We start from the raw sequence: 19,306 nt of genomic DNA on the forward strand, positions 1-19,306 counted from the left end.
ATATTTTGTCATTTGATCCACCAAACCTAGAGAATTTTTTTTTCTGAGTAGGTTGTGAAGTTTAGAAATTGGAGGAGTCATGTGGCCAAATAAGAAGGTTTCATCTGAGAAGCACAAACAGCAAGGGCCACTCTTACTGCTTTTCCCAGAAGAAGAGACAATGAAGGCAAGTCAGGCAGTTTTTAATCTGGATAGTGGAGAGTGTATCCTGCCTGTTTCCATTGTACCTTTAAACATACTAAGAAAGGATACAGGGACGTCCCTGGTGGCGCAGTGGTTAAGAATCCGCCTGCCGATGCAGGGGACACGGGTTCGAGCCCTGGTCCGGGAAGATCCCACATGCCGTGGAGCAACTAAGCCCAGGTGCCAAAACTACTGAGCCTGCGCTCTAGAGCCCGCAAGCCACAACTACTGAGCCTGCGTTCCACAACTACTGAAGCCCGAGCACCTAGAGCCCATGCTCCACAACAAGAGAAGCCACTGTAATGAGAAGCCCGCGCACTGCAATGAAGAGTAGCCCCTGCTCACCGCAACTAGAGAAAGCCTGCATGCAGCAACGAAGACCCAACGCAGCCAAAAATAAATAAATAAATTAATTAATTAAAAAAAAGGGATAAATCGGCATACCCAGACAATAGAACAGTAGTCAGCACTAAAAAGAAGTGAGCTATCAAGGCGTGGAGGAAAATTAAATGTATTTCTGGAAAGGCTATACCCTGTATGACTCCAACTATATGATACCTGGAAAGGACAAAACTACGGAGACAGTAAAGAAAAAGAACCACTGATTTACCAGGGGTGAGGGGCAGAGAGGGATGAACAGGTGGGGCACAGAGGCTCTTTAGGGAGATGAAAATACTCTGTAAAATACTACAGTGGTAGGTACGTCATCATGCATTTGTCCAAACACATAGAATGTACGATGCCGGGAGTGAACCCCAATGCAAACTATGCACTTTGGGTGATGAAGATGTGTCAGTGTCCTCTAACAAATGTACCCTGTGGTCGGGGGGAGACTGAGCACCTGCAGGGGCAGCAGGTGTGTACACGGGAAGTCTGCATGCCTTCTGCTCACTTTTGCTGTGAACCTAAGACTGCTCTAAGTAAATGATGTTTATTAAGAAAAAAAAAGTGAAGCTAAAAAAAGGATAGAGAGTTTACCCTTAAGTAACGTGGTATTAGGGGCGTGGACCACCCACACAGTGGAAAATCTGCATGTACTTTACAGCTGGCCACCGTATCCGAGGCGCCACATCCCCTGATCCAACCAACCGTGGAGCATGTAGTACTGTGATATTTACATGGAAAAAACTCTGTGTGTAAGTCGATCTGCACAGTTCAAATCCCTGTAGTTCAAGGGTCAATTGTCTGTCTTCCACATGGAAGCAAATGAAAGGTAGAATGTAAGAACTACAGTAACATCTATACCGTAGATTTCACAATCATACCTCAAGCATTTTTAAGTGGAAGATATGACATCTTCAAGAAAATAGTTTTACTGGTTTTAGGAAAGCTTTAAGAGGCCATTAAAGTTACCTATTTATTAAAAAGGACAAACATTTGGAGAAATATTAGGGTATTAGAATACGTCTGTCTGACCTTCATACCTTTATCAATTTAGGCAAATGGACTTTTCATAACAGGCAGGATATTATGTTACTTAAAGAAATAGATTAAGAATTTTATGAGACAAGGTTCATTTCCAATTATGTTAAACATTAGAAAGATTATTAGAACTTTAATTTCATTCAGCCTGGGACTTATATGTGTATTATGAAGTTCAAATTGGTTCTAAAGATAATGCTTTCTATGATGAAATTTAAAAAAACCATGACAAGGAATATACTTCTGATTTAATCTTCATTCTTCCTGTACAATAGAAATTAACTATGAAAAAAGGAAATAAAGCTAACTAATGTTAAAAAAAATCACCCTTCAACACTGACATGTTAATAGGAAACTAACACTATGTAAAAAGGAAAGACTTTAGGATTTGAAGGAAAATCATCTGGAAATTATCTAGTCAACCTGTGGCCAATAAATTGGAGTGAACTGGACACAGAATCTAAGTGATGGGACATGGTACCACGTGGGAAGAGCCAGGGCTGGGACCCAGGTGTCCTGATGCCCACCTGCCACCTTCGCCTTCACCAGATCTGGAAGATCAAGAAGAAACAGACACAGGAGGCAAGAAAACCAACCTTCCTCCCTGAATGCTGCCCACCGGAAAATCTACCACCATGGCACCCTTTTCTCTTTATCAGGTTTAGACACTTTTTTCTTTACGGATGTAATAGCTGAGCTAAGTATAAAGGTCACTATTTTACTTGCTAAAAACGTTTAATACAGGTTTTTCAATTTTCTGAAAAATTGGCAGTAGTGCTCAACTTTTAAAAAATGTCCACTTTGGGGCTTTTACCACCTTCAAAAATTACTAAAAGAGAAAACACACCACCAAATGATATATAGTTTAAAGAATAAACAAGTCCCTCCAACCCCCGTAGGAGACCCACCCCAGAGAGCCCACGAGGACAGCTCGGGCCACCCCGGGCACTTACTCCGCAGGCTTCCCATGCTGGGCACCGGCTGGGTCCGGGGTGGCAGGGTGCTGTGGTAGGGCGGGGTGGTGCTGAATAGGATGTCACTGGGCAGGGCCTGGTCAAGGATGGAACTCCGGGAGCTGCCGAAGGAAGACCCCCTCCGGTGGCTGCAAATGCTCTCGTCCGAGAGGGTGCGATACAGCGAGCGGCGTGGGGACAGGTTCCCATAGAACGAAAACTAGGGGTTGAGACAGGAGGAGGGAAAGGAAAACGGATGTCAGAAAGCTGACAGCGTGAAACTCATGTGACTGACTTAGGCAGGGTCCCGTACCACCGTGGGAGCATCTCTGAGCAGCAGGTGCACGCAAAGCCTCAGCCTAGGGATGCTACACCAGGCACGCAGGTCACCGAGGCAAACGCACAAGGGCTTCCTGCAGTTACTGGATTTGGCTCTTTTCCTCCTTGGACGTTCTGTGAAATATTACCACAAATTAGACAGGCACAGCTCTATTCTGAAATGTTAAATGGAAGCTCCATAACCTTTTAGCCGTGGCAGCTTCTGGAAATCCAGAACGCTACCATTTCAGGCAACTGTTATTCAAAACCACACCTAGTGCTGGCTTGATTTTAATTGGAAGTGACTACATTTTAATATTAGGTGATTTCTGTACCAACCAACTACATGCGAGGTTCAATCTAATCTAGGTCATAATAATAATATTAATTTTTGAGCACTGCAGCTTTCTAAGCCACACACAGGTTCCAGAAAGACAGTATTTTGGTCCAGGAAAGTCTTACTGTCTACATACTTGAAAGTTTCACTCACAAAAGTCTATTACAGTTGTTGAGAATTGAGTTATAGTAATCAATCATAACCAGATTTAAAGAAACCATTAAAATTATTGTGTTAAATCACAGATAGGGTAGGGAAAATTCATACTAAAGAAGCAAGTAGTCAAAAACTCAAGAAAAATTAAATCAAATCTGAATTTCCAACTTCTTCTGTATCCTGAACCACATTCCTTTTACATCAATAATAGTAAAAGCCAGCATGTTTGCATCAAGCAAATACAGAAATGGCTATTTACGTTTGTGAATGTAGCCAGAAGGCTATAAGTATTTCTATTGTATGTGTTCCTTTCATTCTGTCAAGTCTGTCCAGCTGATGAATGGGAACCAGAATGTGTGTGAACTGCAGTTAAGTTTGCACTACGAAAAGAAGGCGATTTGTCTTAGAAGAAAAAAAACACATGTCAAGGAGAAGTTTGTTCCTATTAAAAGAAAAGCTATTTGCACTTTCGGTACAATAGCCAAGCTTATACAGTACCATATACATGATTTGATACAAGTTAAAAAAAAAAAGACTCATTCTGTTGAGTTCTTCTGAGATTCCCTCTTCACACACAACCAGCAGGCTGTTCAGAACATGATTACAGGCCCATTAGATTAAAGCGGCTTTGAGGTAGTATCTCATGAGAGTGTTATTCTAAGAACACAATTAGGTTAATTGCAGCATTGTTTTATTATAGGGAAGACGGTAGCACAAAGGCTTGCTGTTTATCCTGATCACAGTCAAGATGGCCATGCCTGACTTTTTTCTTTTCATTTGGACAAGAGAGCGCTGAATTAGAAGGGAGTAAGGCCTGCATTCCACGGCTGACTCTGCCACCAAATATTTATGGGAACGTCACATTTCATCAGTTGGGGCATCAGTTACTTGCCACAAGAGGAGATTGGGCTAGATTACCTGTGAGTCCTTTTTCATAGTTTCCATTACTTAACAAAGTGGTTTAAGAGACTGTAATAATACATAATAAAACTAAAACTAATAAGGACAATAAAGTCATCTAACGGTAGCGAGGGTCTGCGCCATGGTGATGAAGCCGTGCCCTCGAATGTGAGGTTGGTTTGTGAGACTGATGCGTGGCCTTTCCTTGTGAGTGGGCACGGTTTACAAGCACGGGACAAGTGCCATCTGATTTACAATGCTAGTCAGTAGAGTACCTAACTCCAGCCCATTTCTGGAACAGGATTACACCCAAGCAGGATGGCTTGGAGAACCTCTGTCCTTGGTACAAGTTCCAGAGCAAAAGTCAGGCAGTGTGAATTTTAACAGCTACTATTTCGGATGACCCGTTATATCCGGGTCCTCTGTGAAGTTGGTTCTTATCTTTGCTGCAACTCTGTAGTACACTTATCATTGCTTCCTTTCTTCAGAGGATGACACTGGGCCAAGAGATTAAGCCACATGAACAAAATCACACGGCTGATGGTCACTGCAGCCGAGAACTGAGGCCAGGCCCGCCTGCCTCTAGCTTCCTCTGTCCGTCTAGAAAGCTGCCTTTCTTGACCTCTCCCAGGCTCACTCTGCTTCCTGGGGGAATAACAGTGAAAATGGCCAACCGGGCACAGAGCTGTGGGTAGGATCACGAGAGAGGCCACATGCGGGAGAACTCTGGAAGCCCTGGCGTCTCTTTAGGCTTTTCCTTAGTGTTTCCAGTAACTTCAAAGCTACACAAAAGTCACTAACCTTTCTCCTCCCCTCCTCCACTGAGGGGCTGTCGGGAAGCATCAATTTCAGAAAGTCTTCTTTCGAGAGCACGTGCTGAGTTTCTGAGACATCATCTCCCACCACTGCCTGCTGCTGAGCTGCGGTGGACAGGAGACCCATCTCACCATACAGCCTGGTGAAACAAGGCAGAAGGAAAATGATGATGAGTCATCAGCCTATCTGTAAAATGCCTGTAGCCTTATGAATTAGAATCCAGTCACCAGCTTCACCCACCACGTTCATACACACACAGCTCTTCTTAGTTATTGAGCTGACTCACTTCTGCTGCATTTCTCCCAGATCCCCATGCCATCTAACGTTTGTGAAATGAGTGCAAACTTAGGTTTCTGAATAATGCAGAAACAAATCAGATCCCCAAGCCCTGAATGAGAAAAACATAGAGCCAACTTTTCGAATAAGGCTGTGTTTTCCCTTTCCTAACCTGTGTCAGAAAACACAGTTTCAATAATTTATCGGAGATTATCCCGTGTTCTTTGAAGGAAGCCTGGTGCTTCTCCGGAACTTGAGAAAGCCTTTCTCTTGTGGCTGGGCAACCCCATGCACCGTCCACCCTGCAACACGGAGAGCCGGACCCCGGGGAACCTGATGTTGAACAGTAATCCATCCGGGTGTATGCCAAGCATTTTTATTATCAGCCATTTCGCAAAGCCGTTTGGATAAATGAAGCAGCTGTCCCCCTTGATTATCAGTATATAGAAATGTATTTATGTAAAACAAAAGACTGTCTAGACGAATTACTGTTTTCAGCTCTTTTCCAGGGAGAAAACTGGGGAGTCGTTTTTAAAAGGTTTGGTCTGCAAATGTAATCTGAGCCACGGAACATTCCTGAAGACACGGTGGGTGAAGAACCAGGGGCTGTACTGTCAGCAGAGGCGGACGGGCGGCACGACCTGAAACGTGATGCTCCAGGAACCCACAGCCCAGGGCGGCAGCTTGCAGAGGATGACCTGTGTGTGACTGTCCTGCATCACCGAGATGACCCCACCTCCAAAGCCAGGCTACTGTGCTGCAGGGTGACAGCTCACTGGGGAATCATCAGGATATGAAACTCACATGAACATGCTCAAAATTAAGAACGATTTATTGGAACTCGCTAGGGCTCTTGCTTTGTTCCTGAGGCAGGTCAGGTTTCCCGAACTTTTCAGCTCTGTAAGTAGCAGCAGCGCTGACGACATGAAAGCAGTGACTGGGAAAGAAGCTTTCAAAACTTTTAAATGTGACTGATGATGTGGTTGGCTTGGGAGCTAAAAAAGAACCCAAGACCCGAGGGATGGGGCCTCTGCACGGTACCCCCGTGGGAAGACCCACCATGGAGGGTTTGTGACAAGGCTGTCAGATGTGCCCAGCTGTAGGCCCTGAGATTTGGGGGTGGACATGCTCAAGAGCTCCAGGCCCTATCTGCTTTGGGAAAGACATAGGGAAGAGAAAAACAAACCCAGGTCTCATCAGTAACTGCTGGGATAATAAGGTAATACCGAAAATCACTAATAAAATGCACTATTCCAGTTTCCCTATGTGTTTGAATAAAAATTGCTAGTCTTTTTTCCTGCTAACTTAGTGACTTTATTAAAATTGACAAATGATACGTCAATAAGTATGCTCTGAGGGTCTACTACGTGGGAGTCACGAGGATGTACAGAGGTGAGCAGGACATGGTATGTGAATATAAAAGCAAGGAACAGAAATTTGTTTTAGGGACTTCGCTGGTGGTGCAGTGGTTAAGAATCTGCCTGCCAACGCAGGGGACACGGGTTCGAGCCCTGGTCCGGGAAGATCCCACATGCCGCGGAGCAACTAAGCCCATGTGCCACAACTACTGAGCCTGCGCTCTAGAGCCCGCGAGCCACAACTACCGAGCCCACGAGCCACAACTACTAAAGCCCGTGCGCCTAGAGCCCATGTTCCATGACAAGAGAAGCCACCACAATGAGAAGCCTGCGCACCGCAATGAAGAGTAGCCCCCGCTCACCGCAACTAGAGAAAGCCCGTGCGCAGCAACGAAGACCCAACGCAGCCAAAAATAAATAAAATAAACAAATTTATTTTAAAAAAAAGAAATTTGTTTTGATTTTATATGAGAACATCAAGGAAAGAGAAGACTTTTAAAGAGAAATATAAATGCCAACATTTAAAGAGCTTTACCAAGATGTTTCTCGATGATTCTTTTTTAGAAAATCTGTTTCTACTGGGGGGAAAAGTACATTAGCTTGGTCCATGCCCCAGATACCCAAGGTTTGCCTAGAGAAGAGCCCCCCGGACACCTTACCCCTGACACTCAGCCACTTCGGGTTCCTCGGGTGGCGGGCTGTCTTCCGATTTCTTCCAGCCGATGACATATTTGTTCACGGCCCCTTGCCGGTGGTAGGCCTTGGACACGGACCCCGGGGCCTGTTGACTGCTGCTGTGAGACACGATGTACACTTTGGACGTATCCAGAGACCCACTAATTTTGGACCCGTGAGCTGAGGGGCTTCCTGAATGGTGTGAACCACTGGGGAGAAAAAGACAGAAGCCGCGATACGATCAGATCTCAGCGGTGCGGGCACGTTGCCAAACTCAGAGCCACCACGCACGACTCCTGTCCTTCTCTGTGAGCAAAGTCGGGCAGAGGGGGGCAGATGTGGCCGCCTCTCTGCCACGTGCCTTTGGAACGCCCTGCTTCCCATAGGCCAAGGGTGTTCATGTGCAAAGCTGTATGCCTGTGGCCAGAAGGATGTTCAAAGCACAGCCAGGGGAAATCTAATAGAAAAATGGGCACCACAGTGATGCCTCAAAAGAAAAGAAACTCAAATGGTGAATAAAAGTAAGAGGAAGGGCTCAACCTCCGCCATCCCCAGGGAAATGCCAGTGCAAACCACTGCAGAATATCAGGGCACACTCACCAGACTGGCAAAAATGGGAGCCTCTTATGATGAGAGTCCAGTGTTACCAGCACCTGGGGCAATGGTCACAAGCCCGACGTGCTTTTCCATTTTCCTCATTCAGGCCTGATTAAAAATATCTTTGACCCCAATAGTAAAATATTTTAAAGTTAAACTCTAAGAACAAATGTATCGAATCCGTTTGACGAGCAACGTGGCAAAAACCCGTGTTTAGCAGCAGTAACGCTGTTCTAAAGGTTTCCTCTGAAGCAGATCAACATTCTAGAATGTTGGCAATAAGGTTTTCATGAATCCCTTCCTTCTAGACTCACGTTCTTATTTTAGAGTTTCACTGCCAACTCCCAATCCTTTACAAAGAGTAAAGAGCATGATGACATAAATAAGTGTAAACAACAGATAATCACATGAGCCATTTACAGGAGAAGCCAGAACATGGGTTTTTTTGTTTGGGTTTTTTGGCAGTTGACTCGTTTCACTTTGCAAAAGCTTGGTTAGGCTCCTATGAATACTGCTTTGTATTCTGAGCTCTTATCTAAGTGCCCTGCCCTCGTAGGAGGAAAAAAAAAAAACAACAACCAACCAACCAAAACGGGTTTGCTGAATTAAAAGCATGGAGCAGCAGGGGAGCCGGCTTAATGGGTGGTGATTCCTGCACACCCCTCCCTCCACCCCCGTTCTCCCCTCACACCAGTGCGGCTTGTTTTCAGGAGTTGTGAGTCCCCCTTCCCAGTCCTCAGTGCAACCCCGGAATCGCACCACATACATAACGGACGCTTGCTCGACTCCTGGATGGCTGTTGGGAACGTGCGCGTGTGTGGCGGAGCCGGTGGGGACGCCAGTGATGCTGGTGGTGAAAAACCAGAACCAGAGTATTAAGAATGCGCCACAGATGGTCTGGGAACTGCGAACGGTCGACCGCTGGTGCCTCCTGTTTCCTTAGGCGACCCAAGGCACTGGGTTACTAACTCAATCAACAAGCATTTATCAACAGTCTTCTTAGACTTCCCTCCTTCACTCAACAAACATTCCAATGCTTGTCAAGTTCAAGGACCTGTACATACCAAGTGCTGTGGTTACAAAGTGAAGGAGACAGGCCCAGGCTCTCTAGACGAGAGGAGGTAGCAGCCTGGGGTACGATCTACAGTGAACACAAATCATGTCAACCAGGGTTGAGCGCTGAGAAGCAGCTAAAACATGGTGGGATACACGAGTGCGTGGGGTGGAGGGGTGACTAGCCAGGATGCTTGGCGCTGACGCCAGCCCCTAAGAGGCTCTCCTGCTCCCCTGTTCCCTGGACTGCACCCAGTCACAACCGAGCCCCTGGGCAGTGGGCCTCGGCTCCGAGCTGACCACACACTCAAAGGCCGACGGTACTCATCAGCACAGGGAATGTGTGTCCCGGTCTGGGTCCTGGCATTTCAGGATCTGCAGAGTCTCAGCACCACTGTGGTAGGTGGGTCCCTTGTGCACTAGTGAGCCAACACACTAAATACCTCAACACACTGACATTTCAAGTCTTATTTTAAATGTAAACTATTAATGGATAACGCTTAAAAATACTTGAATATTTTAAAATTAAAAAAAAAACTACTTTAAAATATTTGAAATCTTATTTTCTCTAGCTCTCCCATATGGGTCAGGGGACAGACAGGAGGAAGTGTTCAAAAGAGTTAATTTAATGATGAATTCCACATGAGCAAAAGCCTGCAACTGGAGTTGAAATGTGGCTTTAAAGTCACTGTCAACTAAGAAGGGCAAGAAAAAGGCACCTGGATGGGAAAGGAGCCCCTCACTCAGCACACGGCCCTTCTGCAACCACTGTGCACGTGTCCAGCATAAAGGCGTGGAAAGAGGGAACATCGACCAGAAATCCCATCTAGCAGTTTCCTGTGCTTTCTACGAGTCTGACCCATTACATTAATGAATGCTTAAGGTGTTCCAGAACATTGACTTCAAATCCCTATAAATAGCCTGACTCTCTATTCATAAAAGAAGGTGCTCTGAAAGCGGTTTCCACTGAAATTTTCCTCAACGGTAATACAAAATTCTGTTTGGGATGCCAATTACATCTCTCTAACAAGGTGTCAGGAAATCAGCCATGTTACAAAATCTTCTACACTCTGAACAAGACACCAGAAGATTATAAAATCCCAAGATGGTTTTTACAGCCTGGCCAATTCAAAACTGTCTCTGAAAGTAAGATAGGAATAATTCAGGTAACCAAAGCCACTGATAACACTTAAATATTATTTTAGTTAGTACTAAACCTATTTCAAGTCAAATTATTAAAGAGAACTGGTCAAAAGTTATAGGAATCTCTACTTTGAAAATAGTTTCCATATCCTGCACTCCGTCTGCCCAGGGGAAGAAGACAGAGCCTACGGTGGGTGCTCAGGACGCCCTGTCTGCATCTCTTCCCCTTTCTCCCAGGGACATGATCCTCTGATTTTCTTCTGGGGAAGTGGCTCTCTTCCCCAGTCTCCAGCTGCGTGGTTTGGCAGACTGACCCCCAGGCCCCCAGAGCACAGTGATTAAAGCCAAGAACACGTGAAGAGACACTGGTGGCAGGGCAGAGGGGGATGTCTGCAGAAACTTGAAAAGGTCCGCACTTTCTTCCTGTGACAGGGGAGCACTAGCACAGGAGGCCTGCAGGTGACACAGCAGGTGACACAGCCATTCTCACTGCTGAGATTTCAGGGCCGTCCCGCCGAGCCCACAGACTGGGGGACCTGGTCTCAGGTGACATCATGTGAGCTGCTGTGTCAAACAGAACCTTCACAGCTCTGGCCTGTGTAGTTACATAAGCCAAAATACTACCTTTGCTGTGTGAGCTAATTCGTGTGCAGTTTTCTCTAACTTGTCACATAAATGCCCTTGAATACACAAATGATGTAAATGTAAGACACAGATGACGACGTTAGCGACAGGAAAAGGAAAGCAGAAAGGCGGCAGTGAGCACGTGTGTACAGGCACCCTCGTGTTTTAGGTTTCTGTAAGAAAAATTAATTTACGGTAATTTTCCGGGACTTAGAAGTTTAAAATGTTTTTTCAAACAAGATCAGACATCACATGACATCAATCATGAAAATAACAGCACCGCTGATGAGGTCTCGGCCTCGACTGAGAGGAAAGCCCAAGTGATTCATGTGTCTGCTTTGTGGTCACAGCTACTCTCCCTTCTGCCCGTCGGTTCGTCCCTCCCGGCTCGGCAGCGGCCGCTCGAGGACGGGGAGACAGTCAGAGGGCAGCAGGCTCAGCCTGGGTGAAGGCGGCCGAGGAGAACAGAGGCTGGTGCTGGGAACCCCATGGCCAGCCTCAAGCACCATATCCTTAGGGACCTGGAAGGATAGTCCTATCAGTGTTCATCTGACTGCCCTCCAGCAGCTAGAAGAGTTCTGGGGAAAAGTCAGTCACTCAGAGCTGAAGTAGGGAAGGCCTTGGAGACAGCAAGGAAAACGAGAGCGGTCGTCGGTGTGCAGTAAATTCTACGCACGGCCAAACCTGAATGAAAGCGTTTCTCTGCATGGTGTTTGAAGGGAGGAATCACCAATTATGAGTTTTAAAGTCACTGTACAGACATATATCAAATAGGAGTTTAAAACTACTCATAAACTATATACTGCACATTTGTAGTTAGAATACAATTCCTTTAAATTTAGCTAGTCTTTTTTTTTTTAAATTGGACTGTCAATGTGAACATACTTCCACTGGTGCACACACTCCTGAGAGGGGGCCCGCGGACCAGGGGAGAGCAGGGCACAGGCCTTCAGAGGGACGACGAGAGGCCACCCCCCGCCCCCTGTCACTGTCCACTATCCCCTGAGCACTGTCCAGCTTGCCATCTCCTGAAAACCAGGGACAACAGATTGAACTGGGAGAGAGAGATGAGTGGTCTGACGAGGGCCATGAGCATCTCCGTTTAGTTTTCTCTCAACTTTCAAGAGAAAGCAAGATAGAATCACAAACGTATTCGTGTGCACATTTCAAAGGAGACCCTGGAAGCAAGCGTTTCCTCTGAAGTCAGGCCGCGTGGCACACAGGTGACAATGACCTCAGGCGCCTGCTGGTCCTACTTCGGGCCCCTCTCCCACCCCAGCGCAGGCGACGGCGCCCAGGGTGCCCGGAGCGGGCACCGCTGGCGGCGCGGGGACTTACCTGGAGTGGGATGAGATCTCGCTGAGGTCGCCCAGGCTGCCGTCGGCAGCATGGCCGGCAGAGATGCTGGGCGCGTAGCCGTGGACCGCGTACATCTTGGCCTGCTCGTCGTCGGGCCCCGGGATGTCCGAGTCAGCCCACTGATCCGCCTGCCCGTGGACCAGGGACCTGCTGCCCGCCAGGTGCACGGGGCCGAGGACCGCAGCAGGCATGCACGGGGCCGTGTCGATGCCGCTGTCCGTGGAGGCACCCTTGATGTACGTAAGCCCCGGCAACTCGGGGTCCATCAGGTCCCCGGACCCAAAGTGCTTGTCATCGCTGTTGCCAGAGGTGTCGCTGGAGAGTGTGTTGCTGCTGGAATGGCTGGGGCAGCTTTTCTCTCCAATCTTGAGAAGAAAGAGAAACGGGAAGGCTTCCAACAAATCCCACACTTCGCTTCTCCGTGAAGAGGTCATTCCCCCCTAGACTCAGGAAGCCACAAACCCGATGATTTCACCCGAACCCCTTCTGCTCACTTTTCAGTGTAAGGCAAGGAAAGAACTTCCTTTTAAAAAAATATCCTGGTTTCATGCAAAAGTCCCCCTGAGTCATAATTCCTCTCATCATTCATCTTAACCTAAATGGGTATCTTTTCAAGTCTTTGTTCAATTACTTGTGCATGAAACGTGAAAGTATTGCCAGGGTGTCACTAACCAGAAAGTAATCAACGAAGGTTACAAAAGCTGAGAAAGCACGTGGGGGGTCAATAAAAGGAGGAGAGCAGCCTTTCCTCCAGAAGATGCTCCTGCGACGAATGACAGGGCCAGCCCTGCGTTTGGGGCTGAGGACCCAGGTTTGAATCACAGCGATGGGGCTTTGGACAGCCACTCGATCCCTCCCTCTGCTTATTACTCTAAGCCCAGTGATCGCTGCATGGACCCAACCAGCTCACATGCAGAAGCACAGTGTAAGCACGAGCCATGTGCCCCAGAGCCCAAGTCAGGGCAGCCCTGGGGGGCTGACGAGATGGGGTGCTCTCCGGAGTGCTCTGAGGTCCCTGGATGATGAAGCCAAGAGAACAGGGTAAATGTCCCCGTCTGAGGATGTCCTGGTACAGGCACGGCCCCTCTCCTCAGGCTGGGAAAACTAACGAGGCCCAAATCGCCAGCCAAAGGCTGTGGAGTCGTGAGACCCAGCCGAGCCCCGATCTATTTTCAAGTGGTTTGGCCTTTCCTTCCTTCCCTATCACATCCTTAAGGAACCCCCTTGCCCTCTGTTATCACACATGGATCTTCTGTGCAGGTGGCATTGATTGGCTCCATGAGGCTGGCTCGAGACGAGGTGGGGGATACAGCTGAGAGACGGAGGCCACGTGTTCGCAGGTAACACTCGGCTAGCTCTACAGCTGGCCGGTGACGCACGGAGGAGGAAGAAAGGACAACTCAGGTCAAGGCCCCGATCAAATGCCCACAGATTCTGAAAAAATCAGCTACTTTATAAGGTTGGCTTCACTTGGCAACAACTACAGTTCCTGTTTCACGCTGAACTGGAAGTTTTATTTCATTGAGCTACAGTCACCGACATGGCCCACTTTTCATTTTTGCGGAAAGTAAACAAAACCACGTGGGCACTGTGGGAACACTGGCTGCCTGTCAGTTGGCTGGGGCTGGTATTAACTGCGCCCCGTCTGCAGCTGTCCACTGAGCCCCAGGCAGAGTGTCGCCCACCACACACCCCGCTTCACAGGTTCCGCTTCTCTGCTGTGCCCACAAGTGGGTAAGAGTTAACAGATTTAAAATACCAAGGATCAAAGGCTGAGGCTACAATCTTGGCTCTGCCAATAATTTACAGTATGACCTTTCTTTATAAATCAAGGAGGAAAAAAAAAAACCCTTAACTTTTCATTTAGTTTTTTTTTTTTCCCTCCATCCAAGAGCCTTGTGAGGTAAAAGACACCCCTGAGAATCCCTGGCAACAAAGATAATAAATTGCGTATGCTGAGATGATCACAAGGGCCGAAGGAGCGTTAGTTCACGAGGAAAGGACTCACATGAGAAAGCTTATTGGGGGAATCCTTGCAGCCTCCATCATTCTGCAGGCCTCTTTCTTTATAGGAGCTCAGGACTTTGGAAGGTGGGCCGTGCCATTTGGTTTCTGTCACAGAGAGAAGACTTAACATTTCATTTCTAGTGTTAACGGAGGAGCGAAGAAATGCAGGAGCCGAACAAATGGTTCAGTGACCGTGAAGAGGACTGTGGTTCTAGGACCTGCTCCTGGTCCTGCCGGTGGAGACAGCCCTGGAGCAGGAGAACTGCCCACAACGCTCATGGTCCACTCCCCAGGCACCACAGTCACCACCCGCCGTGACCACGTCCCAGACGACGTCACGAGGTCCAGCGGCCAACTCGCACAGGGCAGGATGCAGCTGACCAGACGTGCGCGGGTGAACGAACGAGTGACGGGGGAGGGGCAGAGGAGGGAGGGGGCAGGAGGGAGGGGCGCCTCGGGGCAGGGGTCCTTGTTACCAGGGTGTCTGCTTCCTTCCATGGTGTCCTCCCGCTCCCTGGCCCCTTCACATTCCAAAGGGCCGGAGCCCTGGTGCTCCAGCAGCAGGGGAGACTGGCACCTGGAAAGAACATAGAGTTGAGCCCGCCTCGCCCCCATCATCCCGCCACTGTCCCGTGTGTGTGCTGGCTCCCTGAGGGGCAATCCCAGGGACCCCTAAACAGAGGCTGCCTCTGGCAGATGGAAATGCAGGGTCTGCCAGCCCAGCCCTGCCTGAGAGACTTAGAGCATCTGGAACTGGGGGCTCTCATTTCACCACTGGGTCCATAGAGGCACTTGGATGACACTGTTTACAGATAAAGGAGGTGGCCGACACCAGGGGATGGAAGGACCGTCTAGGGTCAGACGGCTCGTCCCTGACGGGCTGAGGATGGGCTCACTGCATTTGCTGTCGCTGTTTCTCTTGTGCACTGATACTTTTTTATATCCAAGTTTTTAAGGAAAAAGAAAATCGGGTTGATTGGCGCTAGACTACATCCAGGTGGACTTTGTTTTATGAAAACCCCCAAATAGGACAATTCACTCTTCCAAAAGAAACTGCAGAAAACTTATTCACGTTACAAAGGGACACTTACTTACAGAATCCCAGTTACAGACCCCGGGTTGCAGAAAAGCCAGAAGTGGTTTTTCCATTGACAGAAAAGACTCCCCTCTACTTTAAAAATGCAACTCAACGGAGAAACATTTCTTGAAGTACCACTTTTAAGAAGCCCCTCTAGGATCTAAGGTAGGGAATGCATGGAACTCAGACTGCAAAGCTGTACTTCTCAGCCCAAACCAGAAGGAAGGAGCGTGCTGGGGAGAGACATTTCCCTGGGCATGTGCAAGAGCAGTAATAGAAGGTACTCTGGTCCGGTGAAAGCCTCCCTGGCTGACCTGGCCGTCCTCTTGTCTAATCAGTGCAGCCAGCTCCTTTGAGCAGCAGAGACAACACTGGGTCCCAGCAGCACACAGAAACACTGCTGCCGAAAGCCAGGCCTGCATCTCCATGGAAAAGCACACCGGCCCCGCTGTTTCCCCTGAGTGACTGTATCAGTCAATTCTGTGTCCTGTTCACAGGCGCCCTCAGGGTCCCAGATGCTGCTCACACACTACAAGGGACCTGCTAAATCTGCCTTCTCTGATTCTGGACTGGGTTTGGGAGAGAAAACACTTTCATGAGAGGCTGTGAATTTATTCCCTGTCAGCAGTTCCAGTGAAGGGAAATCCCAAGGGCCATCGCCCACAGGATCTCCAAATCCTTAATTTTCACATGTTCAGAAAGACTCTCCCTTATTTAAAAAAAAAAAATCAGACAAGCTCAGAATACAGACAAATGAGTGCCACCTCCCTAGAAATGATGAGCTATCCAGCCTGGATGCACCCGTCCTATCGAAGGTCTGTCTTTGTTTCTCTGTCCCCCAGTGGCCTCGTGCACAGTAAGCGCTTCTGAATGCGCCCCGCAAACAACTGCTCCCCAGGGGCCCACAGAAAGGTGAAAATGAGCGGTACCCGTCGTATCCAACTTGTGGTCTCCAGGGTCCGCTGCCGCCGGGTCCGGGATCACTGGAGGAGGACTGGTTGCTGGGTGAACTTCTGAAAGGTTGACTAGAATCAGTAACCGGGCCCTGAGGGGTCTGCAGGCTGCCAACATCCTGACCTGGCTTGTTTTGTTTTACAAATGAATTCATTTTTCAGTGATGAAGAAAAGGAGAAACACGCATCGCAGTCATGGACAAATAAACTAAGAATTGGTGATGCCATGATATTTCAGGTGGTTTATGGTTGGTAATTTATTATAAGAAAGAGATATGGCAGAAACAAGGCTTCACCATCTAAAGATTTAAAGCACAGCTAATGATGCCAGTGAAACACACGGAACCCCCAAGAACACAGAATTATGAAAACATCACTACTACTTGGTCTGTGAGACTCAATGCAAGGCACATTGTGTTTCTATATTTAAAATCCATAGAGAGAGAAAACCCTAAAATTTTGGCAAAGCCATTTATTTCCTCACATCGATTGAATGTCATCCTATTTATTTCAGACACACAAAAATGAATGATACTCGTGAGAATTCACTTGAGGAAGATGTGCTCGCCAACTTTCCCTGTTGCTATTAGAACCCTTCCTTATAATTTACTAAATTCTATGTTAATAAGGGACGTTCTGCAGACCCCTTCCCTTCCAGATGTCACCCTTTTCACCTGGACTATGTACTATGTGCATTTCTCTGAATATGGGAAGTTTAAAAACTCAGCAGACCTTTGAGAAGGGAGACCAAGAGCCCAGATGACTTAGTGTCAAGTTAAAGTAACACCATTCCTGCACTCACTCTTAGAAGAATAGACTGGAGGAAGCGGAGGAAGACCACATGTTTTCATCTTAGCAATTATTATTAATACCTATATAGGCTTCCTATGTGCCAGGAATGGTTCTAAGCACTTTACCTCTATTGATTGACTCAACTGTCCTAATGCCCTGTGGAGGTCTCTATTATTGCTAAATTTATTTTTCAGACGAGGAAACTGGAGACTGGGAGAGGCCGAGTAACAGGCCAAGGTGATGACCCGTCAAGCAAACAGCCTGGCCCAGCGTCTGCTTACAGCATACGCTCTATTAGACGAGAGCCTGACAAGACATTTGGAGGAAACTCATGGTGTCTCCATGGCCCATAAGTTATGTGAAAGTTAAAACAAAAGGAGTAGGAATCAACAACCACAACAAAACAAATTTATTACGTTCACTTAAAACTACCTTTGCGAATTATGCAACCCCCGAAATTCTCACCAGCTTCTAATGCTGTTGGATTTAACTTTTAAACGAGTGCATTCTCTCAGGGAAAAACTTAATTTTAAACTCAACTCCCTTTGCTTAAAATGAGAGAGAAAAACAAAGAGATGCTAATGATCCTAGGGCCTCTGAAAATACTACACCCACGAGGGTGATGGTATTTCATCACTGATTTTGCAGCTTTGTTTTCTTTATACTCAAACCGTTCCTATTTATCTAGAGGCTCCTGCAAAATGGTTTCTCAGATATCTTTCCCGAGATGGTATGGAGAGTGAGTTGATAAGAGGATCGCGGTGGAGAGGCATGGCCATGGCCCTGGGGGGCAGCGTCCGTGGGGAGGACTTGCATGTCATCAGCATCATCGCTGGGCCAGGACCCCAAGCACCCCAGCGTCTGGGGCCCGCCCAGCCACCCTGCCTGCCCACTTGGTCAGAACAAGCTAACTCAGAAATGATTAAGCCACATAAAAGTCCCCCTGACCCTCTGAAGTTCTAGCTGCAAGAGCTTCACAAGGGCTGCCCTTGAGGAAACGGTACCAGCCTTACCTGGTGCCGTCGGGCAGCTTCCGGTCAAAGGAGGTGCTGCGTGGGATGGCGGCCTGGGTCTGTGGGAGCAGCGGCTGGCACTGCAGCCTGTCAGGCGTGCCGGGCACCGGAGAGGCCCTGGGCAGGGGCTGCAGGGCGGGCGTGGGCACTCGGTGCCATGTGGTGTTCCTCCGGAAGGGGGTCTTGTACTCACAGGGGGTGCCCTCGCTGTCCAGCTTGTACTCCACCATGGGGATCCGGCAGAGCTCCGAACACCCTCTGTGAAGCCAAGAAGAGATGGTCGGGGGGTGCTCAGCGCTGAGCCCTCAGCACCGTCACTCGCAACCGCACACGTGCTTCTCGGGGCGCACGGACAGTGATGCAGAGCCATCACCCTCAGGAGCAGCCCTGGCGACGGTGACCTTGTCTGTTCACCCCCCAGCACGGGTCAGGAGGAGGCAGTCTCGCGCCCGTGGCTCTGATTAACCTACAGATACACCTGTCAGGCGTTTCATTCATAGGCTCTGTCTCTCCAGGTAGCCTGCAAACTTCGCGGACAGACTGCCATATATCTTTAACCACTTTGCATACGTTGAATCATCTGCATTGAACATGGGTGATAAATAAACTTTAATCGAGGAAAAACGCCTCATATATAATCTAAGCAGATAGTTGAAAGTACAGTTGTATCATCGGGAATCAGAGTCACATGTTATGCCAAGTCTGAGAAAAGTGAAAAACAAACTTCGCAAAAGCTGTCACAGTCAAGGGAAAAAGCCTGAGTGTCCATCCTGTCAAAGTCACGTGTGGTCTTAGTTACACGGTCACTCCCACGGGTCCTCACAAGGTCATCTCCCGTGGGCTCAAATGATCAGTCAGGGATGTAAGCCCCTTTAGCCCGGAACATGTGATCTCAGACATCCCTCAAGTTACACCGTGCACATAGTACTACTGACTTGACCAAAGGGACCTGCAAAGCCAATTGGTGCTGTTTGGCCAGGACGCAGGAAGACCCGGTAAGTCTCAAATTTGAGTGTCAGGGTAAATCATCCCAAGTTACCACATGAATGAAGCCATGCCTCTCCCTAGACGTTCCGGAGTCAGCAGAAAAACTTTCTCATATTCACTCTAAGAAATCTATTAAGGCAATAAGGTATCGCTCTTTAAACAGGAGACTTCCATCCTCAAGATTGTGGAGTAAAACTTTTCAGAATCATTACAAAAGAACAAAGAGAACAAAAACCAAAAACAAAGTGGACCATCAACAAAACTTGGAGACACCAAAACACAGTATATAAAGATGGAAGGCAATAT

The 19,306-nt window shown here is 47.9% G+C and overlaps 1 protein-coding gene across 1 annotated transcript in view; it reads right to left on the reverse strand.

The window, feature by feature from the left end:
- SIPA1L2 (signal induced proliferation associated 1 like 2) overlaps positions 1 to 19,306 on the reverse strand; it is a 231,910-nt gene that overhangs the window by 23,242 nt on the left and 189,362 nt on the right. The window contains exons 10-17 of the mRNA XM_081230788.1: positions 18,014 to 18,271; positions 16,185 to 16,268; positions 14,654 to 14,754; positions 14,179 to 14,282; positions 12,150 to 12,535; positions 7,379 to 7,603; positions 5,071 to 5,224; positions 2,559 to 2,778 (exon numbers count right to left, since the gene is read on the reverse strand). Of these exons, the coding sequence (XP_081086914.1) occupies positions 2,559 to 2,778; positions 5,071 to 5,224; positions 7,379 to 7,603; positions 12,150 to 12,535; positions 14,179 to 14,282; positions 14,654 to 14,754; positions 16,185 to 16,268; positions 18,014 to 18,271 (1,532 nt within the window). The remainder of the gene's footprint in view (positions 1 to 2,558; positions 2,779 to 5,070; positions 5,225 to 7,378; positions 7,604 to 12,149; positions 12,536 to 14,178; positions 14,283 to 14,653; positions 14,755 to 16,184; positions 16,269 to 18,013; positions 18,272 to 19,306) is intronic.

This window comes from Mesoplodon bidens, assembly GCF_964165515.1.
Source record: "Mesoplodon bidens genome assembly, chromosome: 1".
Classification (NCBI taxonomy): Eukaryota; Metazoa; Chordata; class Mammalia; order Artiodactyla; family Ziphiidae; genus Mesoplodon; species Mesoplodon bidens.